This window comes from Ptychodera flava, chromosome 11 (assembly GCF_041260155.1).
Source record: "Ptychodera flava strain L36383 chromosome 11, AS_Pfla_20210202, whole genome shotgun sequence".
Taxonomy (NCBI): domain Eukaryota; kingdom Metazoa; phylum Hemichordata; class Enteropneusta; family Ptychoderidae; genus Ptychodera; species Ptychodera flava.
The window spans coordinates 16,479,681-16,495,439 of NC_091938.1; the positions used below are offsets into that span (position 1 = coordinate 16,479,681).

Here is a 15,759-nt window from a genome sequence, read left to right on the forward strand (position 1 = left end):
CGTTATTTCTACACCACCTTACCCAAATGATTTGCGACTGCATCAAATTGAAGAATAGCGGCCAAGCGGTGCACGGTATTTTAATCGAGATGCCAGAGAAGGGATTGCTACAGAACAGCGCACGATTAGCGTCACCAAGTTTGATGAAGCGTTGATCTATTCGGTATGAGAGAGAGAGAGAGAGAGAGAGAGAGAGAGAGAGAGAGAGAGAGAGAGAGAGAGAGAGAGAGAGAGAGAGAGAGAGAGAGAGAGAGAGAGAGAGAGAGAGAGAGTCCGCAGACTCGTTTGGTACAGAGTTCACACTCAATGATGCAACTTAAAATTCGTTCTGAAGGAGTAGTAGATGCACTTTTTGTAGCTTTTCCATGATCCTATCTATTTTCACGATGTGTTTTGTCTTTGTTTAACCCAATACGCTCCATGGCTTTACACATAAATACAGTCCTTTCTGAACACAATTTGAAAAAAGTTGTACATTATGGACCGTCTTCTTTATTGCTGCAAACAAAGGAAGTACAAAGCCAGGCGGTATCGTATTTTATAAATATTCTAAATGCTAGCACGGCCATTCTTTATCGGTAGAATGGCCTTTGTCGCCAAGATATATCGACATATTTATCATATAACGTAATGATATACAGAGGGTTTGGTATGCCGTGGTCGCGATCCGATGACAGTAGAGTTTTTATGTCTCGGACACAGTATCAGGCCCTGTCCGGCAAAGGTTAGTGTGAGACTCGGCACTATGTTCTGCCCTTTAGCAGGCCTGGGTACCATTACTTGTTGTCCCACTTGGCAATGCCTGATGGGTGCGTCATCCTGTAATCGAGCCTTTTTCTGTTCGATGATGGAACAAACGCACCATAACATGTATACAAATACCAAAAATATATATTGGGTGATAGATGTGGCGTTCACGCATACAACACACATTACGAACGAACATACATACATACATACATACATACATACATACATACATACATACTGACCTCACCAGCTCATTTCATAACACAAATGTTCAGCAATAAATATTGATCCAGTCATATGAAAAAAAGTCGCTCGAGTCATACATGACATGTACCATAGTCTATGCATGTACTAATCACGAACTTATCACGGCATGGACGATGTAGGGCGTCGTACCATCATTAGCCTATCACCAGCAAACATGGGAGTACTTATACCAGATATCTTTATCACATTTCTGATAAAATTGTTTGGATAATTACAATTAAATTACCCCAACGTTAAGAATGAGAGATACGTTCACTGTTAAACGATGCGTTTGTACTTGAAATAAGGTCAATGCTACCAGCAGACAACAAGCTGAGATGTAACAGTAGTCTGGAGTTTTCACAAGACAGATTTAAGACTGTTTGTAGAACTAATACACAATTTTCAGACCCCAGATACTTTTTAAACGCACTTTGAAATCTTTGCGGCGAGGGGTGTTCGTGTCGCATGAAGAGACAGACTGAACGACACCATTTCAAGTGTCTGTTTCAAACAGGACCTATCAACTACGTTAAAAATTAACCACCCGATCAGATACGGCACTTTCAGCCAAAATGACAACAGTAAACCATGCTTTCATTGCGCTGTATTGCTACCTAACCATTCTGTGTGGCGTCACTTTCGCGGACCTGACGCTGACAATACTGCACACCAACGACTACCATCAGAGGTTCGAACCCATCAACAAAAATGACGGCAGCTGCTCGGAGTCCGACCAGGCGAAAGGCGAATGCTACGGCGGCATCGCAAGATTAGTGACTCAAGTAGCGGAGATAAGACGCACGGATCCAAACGTGATCTTGCTGGATGCCGGCGATCAATTCCAAGGTACAACCTGGTTCTTCGTGTTCAAAGGCGCCACCAGTTCGTATTTTATGAACTACTTGGAATACGATTGCATGGTAAGCTGTTATGGACAAGCTTGCACGAAAACAAGAGTTCAGTCGATTATTATATACAGATTTATACCCTACGCCAGGACAATAACTCACTTTGCGTACTCCCCAGTTTATAGACCTAGTTAATAAATGAAAAGTGGTGCCGATGTAACACAGAGCTATATGTACTATAGGGCGATAGATTGTACAGAACCAAGTCCACTGTATTTTCAGCAATTGCGGCTGCGCCTTCAAATCAAAATGTTTTCACCTCTGTGACGCAATGTGAGTTAACGTTCAATCAAATTCTTCTGGCTCCCTTGATGATAATTGTATATTGTTGTAATTTTCTAGTTTAAGCGTCTAAAATATTTATATTGTTCGGTGAGTTCCAGCAGTCGAAACAATCTGTGTATTAGATCTAGACACGATCTCGCCATCCCAAGGTCAAACAGTGCCGGGTACTACTACTCATTTATCAAGAATACACGATTACACCACGGGCAACGACTCCCTGATATCTGTCCCTTTGAAAAAACAATGTCGACCAGCAAATTACAAACCTACATAGGCTGTAAGACAGCGCCTATACGAACAGGGTGCCCGTATGCGGGTGTGCTGGGTGAGTATTTCTCCATAGCAGAAATTAGTTTAGGTATAAACTACAATTCTGATTATTTGAAATACTCACCCAGTTACTATCGGGAAAAACACAGAATCCCACAGACCTTAGGAGGCGGGAAACTAGTATTATTACCAGGAATAACCTGTTGGCCCACAGAAAGCGGACTAAGAGAAAACAAACCGTCCGATTCTGATGCCATGTCCCGAAGATAGAAACTGACAAATGAGTGAGGTGAGCGCATCATGGGCCAGTGGCTAGAGCAGTGGACTCACGATCAAAGGATGGCGAGTTCGAGCCCCGGCATGGCTGTGGTGTTGTGTCCTTGAGCAAGGCACTTTATTCCTCATTGCTTCTCCCCACCCAGGAGTGATGGGTACCTGGTAGGACAGTGGTTGTAATGTGTGTGTTTAGCTCTGCTGCGCTTATTGGCTGCACATGTGAGCTGTTGTTTGCTCCCCAGGGAGTTGAGTGGTATCATATTAGGTCCAGTGACCAGGGGTAATAATAATTGTAAAAAGCGCCTTGATCACATGTACTTGTGGATATGTGCGCTATATAAGAACCCAATATTATTATTGTACTTGGGCCTCAGCCCAAGTACATTTGTTTTCATTCCGTGGGAAAAAACTCTGTAAGGTATAACCATTTCTGGCTGAGACCAGGGAGGGCAAAATGTCTTGGCTTCATCTTTCTTGGCATAATAAATGGCGTAATGATGTTAACTGAATGGAAGTGCTGCTCTCAGCCAGTCTTGAATAAGTGAGATGTGAATATTAATACTTCTCTATCTGAGTTTTTGCCACAAAATCTTCTGAATATAATCAAAATGTGCATCGAAATGCAACAATTAATGCACCCTCCGTTTCCTAGGCGATGGCACGACCCTTGCTACACCCACTGGACGAGCCAAAGTGGGAGGGGTAATTTCAGTTTGGTCGAACAAGAGGGCTCGAGACCAGAATTTAACATTTAAACTTGAAACATGTTTAATCGCTGACAAGATGTGGACTAGTGTTAATCGAAGTAAAATTGTGAAAAGGAAAGGTTTTATATCCCGGACACAATGAAAAACATTACGACTGGAAACTGTACCCCCAGTTGAGAATAGTAATGCCCACAGCGATGGAGAACACTTATCCTTGAGCTGAGAAAACCAGACCATCATTTCGAAATAGAGCTGCAGATTCGAGAAGCTCGTTCAAAATAGCTAGGTACACCCCATAAAGGGTGGTTTCGAGTTTTGAGGGCAAATTTCGCCTCCTTCATATAGAAATCGTACGTTTGTTTTTCCAGGAGAACACACCATTTGACACAAAATTTGCATGTAAATAAACTGATTTGAACTTTTGTGTTTTGTAATTTATACCACTGCAGTAACATTACCTTTTTTTGACAACATCACACAATGTAATACGTTTTGAAACTGAATACTCCGACGTATTCTGTGTCTCCTTTGCTAAAAAATACGGTATGCCGATTACCATGTAAGGAGATGATGACGTCAAGACAGATTTGTAGTGTGTTTGGTCCTGGATGGTGCACGAAGTTTTGTCAAGGTAGCTTGTGTATTTATTTCCTAAATGGGAGAGATTAGGGTCGATTCTTTGGCCGAAGAATGTTATGATCCTCTAAGCGAGCTGAACTCTAACGCGAATGGTTGGATAATTTGGAGGATGTCTAGAATGATCTCGTCTCATTAAGATTATTTGGCGGTCAGTATTGAATTTCAACTGCGTCACAAGTTTGCGAAATGAGTATTCCGTCGAACGGTCAACGAACGATATTTTAGAAATCTGGAGACATGGCACATCGCATTTTTATTTTAATATTTTATATTTTACAAAAGATGTAAGAAGCAATGATTTTGTCGAAAATTCTGAAAAAAATATAGGAAGATTTGATCGCGAACACATTTTCACTTGGGGTCAACTAGCTCTGCGTACGATGCTGTGTGTTCCGCTACAGCTAATCGCCCCGCTCACCACAGCCCTGCAAAGACCCGTACGCGTACGTAGGGTCGGTGACTTCAAATCCATTTTGGGACTTGACGTAAAAAGCCAAATTACTGCCGAAATTCAGCGTTCTTGGGCCCAAGTCGTATCCCAGCCTACCTCAGCTACTCGATCGCTTCCAAAAATGACAGTCTTTTATTCACTTCTCGTAAATAACCGTCGATGTCGGCAACTCTCTCGCTAGCCCTGCGTACGATGCTGTGTGTTAGCTGTAGCACCACAGTTACGAGTGGAGGATACGTACCGGCCGCCGCGTACTATGCATATAATAAGAGAGGTCTAAACAAGAGAGGTCATCATGGGGGCGATCGGAAAAAAAATTAGCCAATCACAGCGCGGCTGGTCTGACCCCGCCCACAGCTGTAGAATGAAAGTGTTCGATCACATCAAAAAACACGGAAATCGCACCCAAAAACGGACAGAAGGTCGTTTTTGACGCAAAGAGGCTTGTAGGTATGAATTCTAGATGTATTGGAGGCCATCGATGCTGGTTTAGTATATAGTTGAGGCTTATTGTGAGGGAAATCGGCCTCCAAACTCGGCGAGGGGAGCGTAAAACGGCCATTCCGTTTCCCATCTTCCCCTTATTATATGCATAGTACGCGGCGGCCGGTACGTATCACTCCACTCGTAACTGTGTGTAGCACATAGCATCGTACGCAGGGCTAGGGGTCAACATGGGGTCGCAGCCATGTTGCCTCAAAACTTATTTCTGTCTGCACTCAAAACTCAAAAATGTCGGATATGAACCTGAAAAATCGATGCAATTTTGTCAAACTTCGGCGAAATTTCAGCATATAGACAAAATTTCATCTAGGTAAGGTAAATTTACTGAAATTTGATCGACAAATAATCCTGAGCTTGAACGTGACAGCTCGCCTTCTCCGGGAAGTCAAGCATCCAGCTGCTCAGTCCGTCCGTCCGTCCGTTCACGCAGATATCTCAGACATGCCCTGGTCAATTTCTTTCAAACTTTGCACAAGAATAGTACCCAACCCCATACAGATGCACGTCGATTTGTTTCACAATGCGATCGAATTTGGCCGTGTTAGAGGACTTTTTAGTTTACACCTCCATAGACTCCCATGTATAAGGCAGTTCTCCATAGACTTTCATGTATAAGGCCAAGAAAAATAAAAATTTAGTTTCTCATCGTATTCATATTGCCTAAAGGATGCAGTGACACAGTTTTTTGTCCCCACGGATAAAGTCCAGGGGGCTTATAGATTGGGTCATATCCGTCCGTGAGTCCATCAGTGAGTCCATCGGTTCACGCAGATATCTCAGACATTTTGACAAAATATAATGTGACCTTGGTGACCTTGACCTCAAATATACATTATTGTCCATAACTCAGTAACCACAAGTGCTAAACCTTTCATATTTGGTATGATGGACACCTTATGACGCCACATATTGTACCTCATTAATTATGCGCATATCTAATTTTGAGCGAGCCAATAGAGCTAGAGGTCTGATTTTTGGTATATATAGGGATAAGTTAACAATATAATTTGTTTGAACAAACGTCACGTGACCTCAATGACCTTTGACCTCAAATATACATATTTGTCCACAACTCAGTAACCACAAGTGCTACACCCTTCATATTTGGTATGATAGGACACCTTATGACACCATATGTTGTACCTCATTAATTATGCGCATATCTTATTTTGAGCGAGCCAATAGAGCTAGAGGTCTGATTTTTGGTATATAGGAATAACTTAGCAATACAATTATTATGACAAAATGTGACGTGACCTCAATGACCTTTGACCTCAAATATATATATTTGTCCACAACTCAGTAACCACAAGTGCTACATCCTTCATATTTGGTATGATAAGACACCTAACGACACCACATATTGTACCTTATTAATTATGCGCATATCTAATTTTGAGCGAGCCAATAGAGCTAGAGGTCTGATTTTTGGTATATAGGAATAACTTAGCAATACAATTATTTTGACAAAATGTCATGTGACCTCAATGACCTTTGACCTCAAATATATATATATTTGTCCACAACTCAGTAACCACAAGTGCTACACCCTTCATATTTGGTATGATGGGACACCTTATGACACCACATATTGTACCTCATTAATTATTCGCATATCTAATTCTGAGCAAGCCAATAGAGCTAGATGTCCGATTTTTGGTATATACGGATAACTATAGGGTAGAAATCTAAATATGCCCATCTAAATATTAGACATCTACCATCGAGAACAAAAGAAATTTGCTGTAATTTGAATATTTAAGGAGTTTAAGTAATTTCACTATAAATAAAGAACCCCTGCCTCAAACTCCACAAAAGTTGCTAGACATATTTTGCCGTTGTCATGCGATTGCTTCGTTTAATAACCAGTTAATCAAATGCCTAATGACAGGAGGAAGGAAATTCAAGACCATATTTGAATAGTAGTATATATTGTCCTCAAAATTACTCTATTTCGGCCCAAGTACTCATTGCCTTCAGCAATACTGCCTTGTTATTATTATTATTATTATTATTATACGTTTTGCAGCGTCCCCCTTCTAAGGTGACGTGGTTTGGCAAAGTACACAGACCATAATATTGAGCACTTTGACATTGGAAAGACTAACAAGTGTTTCCGACGTTGCACTTTGGATTCACCTGTTATGTTGTTGTTTTTTTGAAAAGTGTGAAATAGGGAAGCCAAGTGGCAGATTGTCACTGATATTTGTTGAGTCTGCTAACTTAATACACGAGTGCCAATTCATCTTAAATCTCTCTTCTTATGCGTTATGTAGTTGCACTCATTACAAGTGAACTGTCCCACCCTTTTTCTGCGACGAAATTCATAATGCTGATAACTTATGTCACTCGGTTTGTTTGATCACGGTACCTAAAGGTGCTCATTCACGAATAAATTGTTGAAAGAACTGATTGGCATAAAAGTACACCATCCATGAACTGCTCACTGTTAGCTGTTTTGCTACATGGGTCTGAAGGGGTGGTACACAGTCAGCCATCTTGTCTATTTTGTGCAAATATGGAAATCAAACCCTCAAACGTGGAAGTAGCGGTTTCCTTGAGCTAATAACACACTTGAACCGACAACCACAACAATACCATGCTTTCAATGTCGCGAAACTGCCTTCAAGAGGTCGTTCATATTCCTTCCCATTTTGGTTCTAAGGAGAAGAAAAATTCCTCGTTTGAGGAATGTAAAATTTGTGAATATATTAGGATAATATTTACAATAACTATACTGGTAACTCTCATCTCACCGTAAGTGGGGTGGACAATTCTTCAAGTAACACTTCGCATGCACTGGGCAAAGAAACCAACATGATAGAAATAACTTACAAACAGAACAGATATAAAACGTTACAAACATAAAAAATAAGTAAACACACAAATAAAAAACATATTAAGTTCTGTCATTCCTCATATAATAGTTTTGAGTGCACTTTGATACAGGTGAGTATATTCACGGACCGTGGTATATTTCTCAGCTCACATTGTATTTGCGCCTCACAGGAATAGCAAACTTGAAAAGTTCAATACTTTCATTTGTTGCTAATCATAAACATTCATATTGAATTTCCCTCTTTCATACATCAGTCACTGGGAAATCACGAATTTGACAACGGTGTGGCAGGACTTGTTCCATTTCTGAACAACGCCACCTTCCCTGTTATCAGTGCAAATATCGACGCCACACAGGAACCGGAAATCGATGGTTTATATACCCCGTCGACAATCCTCCAGATAGATGGTACACAAGTTGGAATTGTTGGTTATACGTACAAAGACACGCCAAGGACTACTCCAACTGGTAAGACGAAGAACATCAATATCTTTAAGGGCGATGGTCAACAAGTCTGCGCATGTGCGAATTTCTTGTTCATAAACAATACCAGTTCTTCAACAACATTTGGTTAAAGAAAGTCAAAACAGCTAGAAATGTTTGATTAACATTTTGCATAACATGAACACACCATCGTTATATCCTTGATTCGTTCCACTTTAAATTTGTTCATGTGGGTATTTAGTGAATTGCCTACGACTGGGATATATGTTTATGTAATTTGATGTAAAATGACGTTTCAGATTTAACATTGAAAACTTCATACATTTTGAATGCTTTACCAGAAACACATTGATCATTGTTTGCTGATATTTATTCATTATTCATACTTGCATTGGCAGATGCTTTACGGACAGTTTATCCGTGCCCATACACAGTTTTGTCATATTTAGGGTACAATGTAAATATTCATAGATTTCTTGACATGTTATCCACAGTGTAGAACACATCACAAACATATTATCAAAGACATCTAACTCTTTGAATGTCATACATGTTTTATACAACGGAGACTCAATGGAAAGACATTGCTGAAGACATGGTTCGAAAATAACGATGACTGATTAGCCTGATATGGCACTCTCATACTTTGAAGTGAATTTTTCCGACTCACGATAGCCCCATGTCTTACAAAAAGGTGTCTACAGTCAGAACTTTAATCACCCCGACAAAAATCAAGAATGGTTGCAGATCTCACAGAGTCATGGTATTATAAAGTAAACATTGACTTTAGTGGATAAGTCAGAATGTCAGGATTTCATTGAATGTAAAGGGAAGTGTCAGTAATTTTACTGGACATTTTAAAACCTGAACTGAGAGCGTGGATCTATGGTTTTCGATAACCATATTTGTCATTTTCAGGTGACTTAATTTTCACCGATGAAGTTGAAGCTGTGCGAGCTGAAGTGGAGAAACTCCGATCTGACGGAGTCGATAAAATCATTGCACTGGGGCATTCTGGGTATTCCGTAGACCTTGAAATCGCTGAACAGGTTGAGGGCGTAGATGTTGTTATCGGTGGACACTCTCATTCCCTACTGTACACAGGTAAGCATACAGGCCCAGAAATTAAGTCTACTTCAACCTTTCATCACCGTGGTGTTCCGAAAGTTGCTCATTTTACACAAGTGAAAGGAAAAATCATTTACGTAACTTTGTCAACTCCGGCCGCATAATCATATAAAAAGCATATATATGTGTAATCTTTCATCGAAATTATCAACAAAACATTCAGATTAAATTGGATTTTATCATAATTCCGAAACATGTAATATTGCTTTCCTCGGCATACTGTTGATTATTTGTGTATCAAATGTTGACTTTTGATATTTTACATCTATACTTTATATATCATATAAAATTTCCAACTATGTGGGAAACTCATTTTCAACGAACTTATTGCTCTCTTTTAGGTGTTCCGCCTGCCCCCGAGGACGAGTCTGCAGTTGAGGGACCTTATCCAACTGTTGTCAAGTCGGCCAACGATCCTTCGGTCGAAGTTCCTGTGGTGACGGCATATAAGTTTGGAAAATACCTGGGATACTTTCAGGTTACTTTTGACGATGATGGTCACGTGTTGTCTTGGAAAGACGACAGCAATCCTATCATCCTTGACAATGACGTTGAAGAAGGTATTAATGAGCGTACCTCCCTTGTTATCAATAGTGGCTTATTACATTCATTGAACTTTGTTATGCATCTAAGATATATCCGTTGAATGTCCTCAGGTCCTTCACATTTCGTTGTTATGTTTACATGCCTGCATATTTAATCTCATGGGCATCCCAAACTTTCACCGACACTTTGTTCGAAAATATTCTTAGCTAACACTTACAAATGCAAGAGAACAAACGAAAATCTCCATGCCAAATGTTAGTAAATTCCACTCTAATGATAGGTTGTTAGAAAAATTTCACATAAGTTTGGAAAGGACAGATGTGTTGGCTATCATATTTCTAAAATTATGACGGTGATTTTTCCTTTAATTTCAATATACTTTCTCATTTGACAGATGAGGATGCACTCGTTGAGTTGGAGCGCTGGAAAACCCATCTCGATTCGGTGACGTCAGAGGTCATCGGTCAAAGTCTCGTGCTGTTGGACGGCAGTGCGCAGACCTGTCGCCTGCAGGAGTGTAACCTCGGCAACTTGATCACGGACGCGGCCGTCCACCACTACAAGAAGCTCGGCCGCACAGACGTCAATGTGATAATGTGGAACAGTGACAGCATTGGTGACTCAATTCATCCAGGTAAGTCAGTTTGAATCGGTGGTCGGATCTTGTGAGCTAGGGAAAAAAGAAAATAAAGTAACAACACGTCATTTTTATGAATGATCCAAGAGGAGAAACAAATTTAAACTAGAAATTCTGGGCATTATTCGAGAAGTCGTTTTGATCGGTCAGTGATGTGAGACATACTGAAAGGATGATCGACAAAACAGCTTTAGTTATGTTTTACTGACAGAAGAGGAAAAGGAAAATTGATGACACAATGCATTTTGTCCACAAGAAACATATGCTAATAATGATCTAACGTCGCTTACATACGCTGCGGATTTTATTTATATTATTTGACTTTCTCTCATCGCAGAAATGAACCCATGACTGCAACTATGTCCCCTTTGACCCTTTGAGCGCCAAAGTCAATTTTTGCCGCATTTATACAATGTACCCCAGTCAAATGTTTTCAGACTTTTGCTGTAATTATGATAAGAAACTGTAGCCAATGAAATTTGAAACCCATTTGGTCCAAAATTATCAAAAAAATTACTGAAAAATTAATAAAAATTGGTAAAATGTTGGACTTAATTTTGGTGGAAAAATTACCGCACTCAAAGGGTTAATCAGAGAAATGGAAAAGATTTATAATATGTTGTTACGGCCCATAAATCCGAGACATAAGCAGTTTTTTGAATTTAAAAAGTCGACTGATTTTTCACTCGAAGGCGCGCCACTCCCTGCACTTACCTTGGGATTATTCAATGATCGCACATTGCAATTGGAAAAGAAGTGGACTTAGTATCTGATGGTCAGGTCATGAACTTTGATTCGAAGGTATGGTAAAGGGAGTCTGCATAGATTAGTTAAACATGTGTACTTGATGACCTAACTCAATTTTGCACCTTCGTCTTGTTCAGGTAGAAAGCGCTTCGGGGACAGATATTCGCGGCACTCTCAAACTTTTACAATATATTTTGGTCCACCACTTGTGGGAGGGAAGCTCATTTTGATACTCATGTAATAACTCAAGTTTTCACCGGCTTATTTCGGCGAAAATCGAAAATCCCATTTTTACCCATAGAGTTAACCCATGAATGGCGGCCATTTTACATTTTCAGGGTCGGTTAATATTTGGTAATTTGTTCTTTAGTACCAATTTTAAAAGCGACCCCTGATTTTGTTCTTGATTTCGAAAGGAATAGTTAAAGATTCCTTGAGGCGAGTTTTGGCAAAAGTTTAAGTCCTTCGATTTCTAGGCGCGAACTACTTTAAGGTTTAGCTAGGCTCTGACGGTCGTTGTTTCTTACGCAAAGAAATCTCAAGTTCCACTGACTACACCACAACTGATCAAGCATCTTGTTTTCCACAGGTAACGTAACGGTCGGTGACGTCATGAATGTTTTGCCATATGGAAATACCTTGGACTTGTTGGACTTGAAGGGAGTACATATCCTGGAGGCTTTGGAATACTCTGTGGCAAAATATGACGGTACAACGTTACTCAATAGTTTCCTTCAAACGGCAGGTAGGTCATTGACAACTGAAATAAAATCTTACGATTAAAGAAGTATGCTCGTCTTAATCGTAAACCGTGAGATAAGTCTAGACGTTGTCAACATAATTATTGTATAGTTTAAAACGTAACATATTGTACTGTAGCCTTTAGCAACCATCAAAGAAGACAAATAACTATTATTCAACATTTCTGTGTTCTAATATCCATTCTAGTGATAGAAACATTATTTCATGACTTGCTGAATGTAATAAATTTTCACAATTACTGAACTTCACCCAACAACCCATAATGCGAATTTGTTTGTCCGTGTGTCCTACAGTGTGCATACATATGCTAGTCCAAGTTAATGTTTCGGCGGTATTCTATAAAATTTTCCAATATTTGATCAGATAACACTCATTATCGATAACATTTTCCAACTAGGTCTGCGCGTGGTATTCGATACAAGGAGACCTGCCTACGACCGTGTAGTAAGCGCAGAAATACTGTGCCACGACTGTGATGTCCCAGAATTCACTGCTCTTGACACGGATGCTACCTACACGATAATTTGTAATAATTATCTGGCTTCCGGTGGAGGTGGCTTCGAGATGATCTACGAAAACAAGATGAACCAAGTGACAGGTAGGTGAAGGACAGCAACCGTGAAACAGAATGTCCTCGAATCAAGAGTCATGACATCTTGAAACGCAAACCAATTAAGGTAAAATGCGCCGAGGGGATAGATATTTGGACTCTCAAACTTTTACAATATTGTTTCAGCCTACCGCTTGTTGGGGCTCATTTGAAGCTTCTGGAGTGAATAAAGTATTTACTGGCCTAATTTTGTGAAAATCGAGAATCATGTTTTTCTTCATAGAGATAACACAGAGTGGCGGCCATTTTGAAATTCAAATCATCGGTAAATATTGGGTTATTTATATCCTTAGTGCCAAAATTTGCACGGTGGACCCCCGATTTGTATTTTTGATTTTGAAAGAGAATGGCTGAAAGTTGACTTGAGGAAAGTTTGAGCAGAAGTTTGACTCTTTCATTTTCGAGGTGCAAACTACCTTGATGGGATTTGATGCTATATCGTGCTTAATGTGACTGAAATTCCATTTGAGTTTGGCAAGAGTGATTGAAGATCATGGAAGTAGAGTGCTCAAGGGTCTATGTGTACACCTATGGTATCCTAATTTATTGCATCTAAATTCATGGCAATGAATAAAACCCTTATCGTCGTTGAATCTGATGATCCGACCACGTGTATCCCTTGTGCCCTCGTACTATATTTAACATTGAAATAGTATCCAGCGAGATGTCGGTAATCGGGAGATGTAGTGTTAGGCGGGCTTGATGTGTAACACTGAGATACTATGTGCATATGTGTGATTTTGGTCATTCTGGTTCAAAATCTCATAACAACCCGACTGGCAAAAACGCATTTCGAAAAGGTACTTGGTCCGGTAGAAGAACTTTTGGAATACGAAACTACGGTCTTCAGGCCGGTTTCAGTGAAGGTGCAAATTTCTGTACATTCTAGATGACTCGAAAGCGTTTTAGACAACCAAATGCCAAGGATGGAAATTACGTCCGAATATCGGCAATCCATGTAAATCTAAAATTGACGTTAAGTCTGAGCATATTCAACATTTACGCCTGTCTCGTCTGGATGGGAAACGGGTTATTTGTACCACGAAATACCTAACCAATTATATTGTGTACATTGTATATTAGAAGAACCAAAACAATCAGTGTCGCTAGATCTCTTTATGCTCGGGAAATTGTCTTCATTAGTATTTAGATCTTCAGATTTTTTTTCTGTTTTTATGTCCACAGGTGACCCTGAAATTGACATTATATCTGCATACATCTCTACTATCACACCTCTCTACAATGGAATTGAAAACAGAGTTACTTTTGCCGAAGATTCTCCCTGCGATATCAGTTCATCTCCAGATCATTTTTCATCCGTGATTTTATTGATAATTTGCATGTCAGCCATCTTCACTATGCTAGTCTTGTGATAGTTCTTGCATTGCAAGTAAGAGAGTTATATGGACCTACTGTACCCTCTCGATCACTGCAGAGGTGCATACAGTCATTTTATAACTTTAACGGAACGATTGCTGCTGTATGGAAGAGGTTCAGGGAGGGAAGAATCGTTTGTTTTGTCTTGGTTTTAAAGCGTCACTAATAAATCTGCTCTTTCGGTAATTGCATCCCAGTCTACGTAAGTCACAAGTCAGAAAGTTGTACAGTGCGTATCCATACACCGAACGCCATACCAGTGTTATAGATAGAAATTGCCAGTTACTAATTGGCCGCGCATGACCCCTTCATGACCTTACATCCTGGTATTTTATTGGTATGAATCCACGAGTTTACTTGACTTTGCGCTGTCAACTTTACAATGATCGTTCAATTGTGTGCTGAATTGCTCCCTCTCTTATATTCAAACAAAAATTGACGTAAAAATGCGCCGGGGGACAAATTTTTGTGCACATTTTATAAACTGGTATGCTCCTCGTGTGGATTAATTTTGAAACGTGAGCAGTAAACGAAGTTTTCACCTGTTTGCTGGGTAAAAATCGAAATGATAAGGTACAGCAGCCATTTTGAATTTCAAATATCGGCAAAATTTAGTGATTTTTAAAATCCCAAAAGTATGGACGGTGAACCGTGCTTTTATATTCTTGATTGTGGAAAAATGGTCGTGGTTTAAACTTTAGCCAAGAAATGTTTGAGAAGAAATTCAAAAGTTTACTTAATGCACCAAAATGTTGAAATGTGCACACTTCATACACTAAAAATACCCGGGTGTAAGGTCACTGTAGGGTCGTGAAATTGGCAGGGGTATTTTCAGGGTCTGTGAATACGTTCATGTACATATTATCCCATATCTGGTCCAATAATAAACCCCGTGCATTTGGTGTACAAGCCGATCTTGTTTTGAGCAAGGATAGACGAAACAAAGATGTAGCACTGGATATTTTAGGGGAGCGACCGATATAAAGAATAAAACTTTCAAAAACAAGAAGATAAGAATTTGCAATTTATTATTTGAATCTGCAATGGATGTAAACCTTTTTTTGAAAAGGATGTCTGTAGGCAAAACGTGTTTGGGTAAATAGACACAACTAAATATTGATGGACACAAACTTGTGGATACAAAGAGGAAGGGGATCTAGCTATGTACTTTATAAACTAACACGATCGACTCCCTAGGTCACTTGTAATTAATGCGAAATATTGTCTAGGTCCACTAGCCTTCATCATAGCCTCTAAATCTCTCATTGTTTTCATTTTCAAGGTTGACGAAGGTCAGGGTTTACTTGGGTTCACTACAAAATATGTATAGATTTCTTTGACGATTTAAAGTTTGTTTTTTGCACTGTGTCAATAAAAACCTTTTTTTCAGTCAGTATGTTTAGTAATTTATTTGGTCACTTACCAAAACCATCAGCAGAGAAGAAAACCCGATAGTGAAGGGGTATCCGAGTCTGTTCGTGAGCTTGAAACCGACTCGCAGGCTACCGCGTCGAATTAGAGGGCGCTCAGAGCATAAGATATGAAATGAATCTTCTATTGGCGCTGATAGTATAAATTCGGCGAGAACATTTATTGGGTAAATCAATATGCTGTAATGGCAGCGAATAAT

The 15,759-nt window shown here is 39.7% G+C and overlaps 1 protein-coding gene across 1 annotated transcript; it reads left to right on the top strand.

Annotated features, from left to right (window-relative positions):
- Window positions 1-1,545: 1,545 nt before the first annotated feature.
- On the top strand, window positions 1,546-15,521 carry LOC139143655 (5'-nucleotidase-like). The gene is made up of 8 exons (XM_070714150.1): window positions 1,546-1,919; window positions 8,133-8,346; window positions 9,241-9,426; window positions 9,792-10,010; window positions 10,391-10,630; window positions 11,970-12,125; window positions 12,540-12,740; window positions 13,938-15,521. Exons 1-8 carry the CDS (start codon window positions 1,572-1,574, stop codon window positions 14,123-14,125), a joined length of 1,752 nt encoding a protein of 583 aa, XP_070570251.1. The 5' UTR covers window positions 1,546-1,571; the 3' UTR covers window positions 14,126-15,521.
- The last annotated feature ends 238 nt before the right edge of the window (window positions 15,522-15,759 follow it).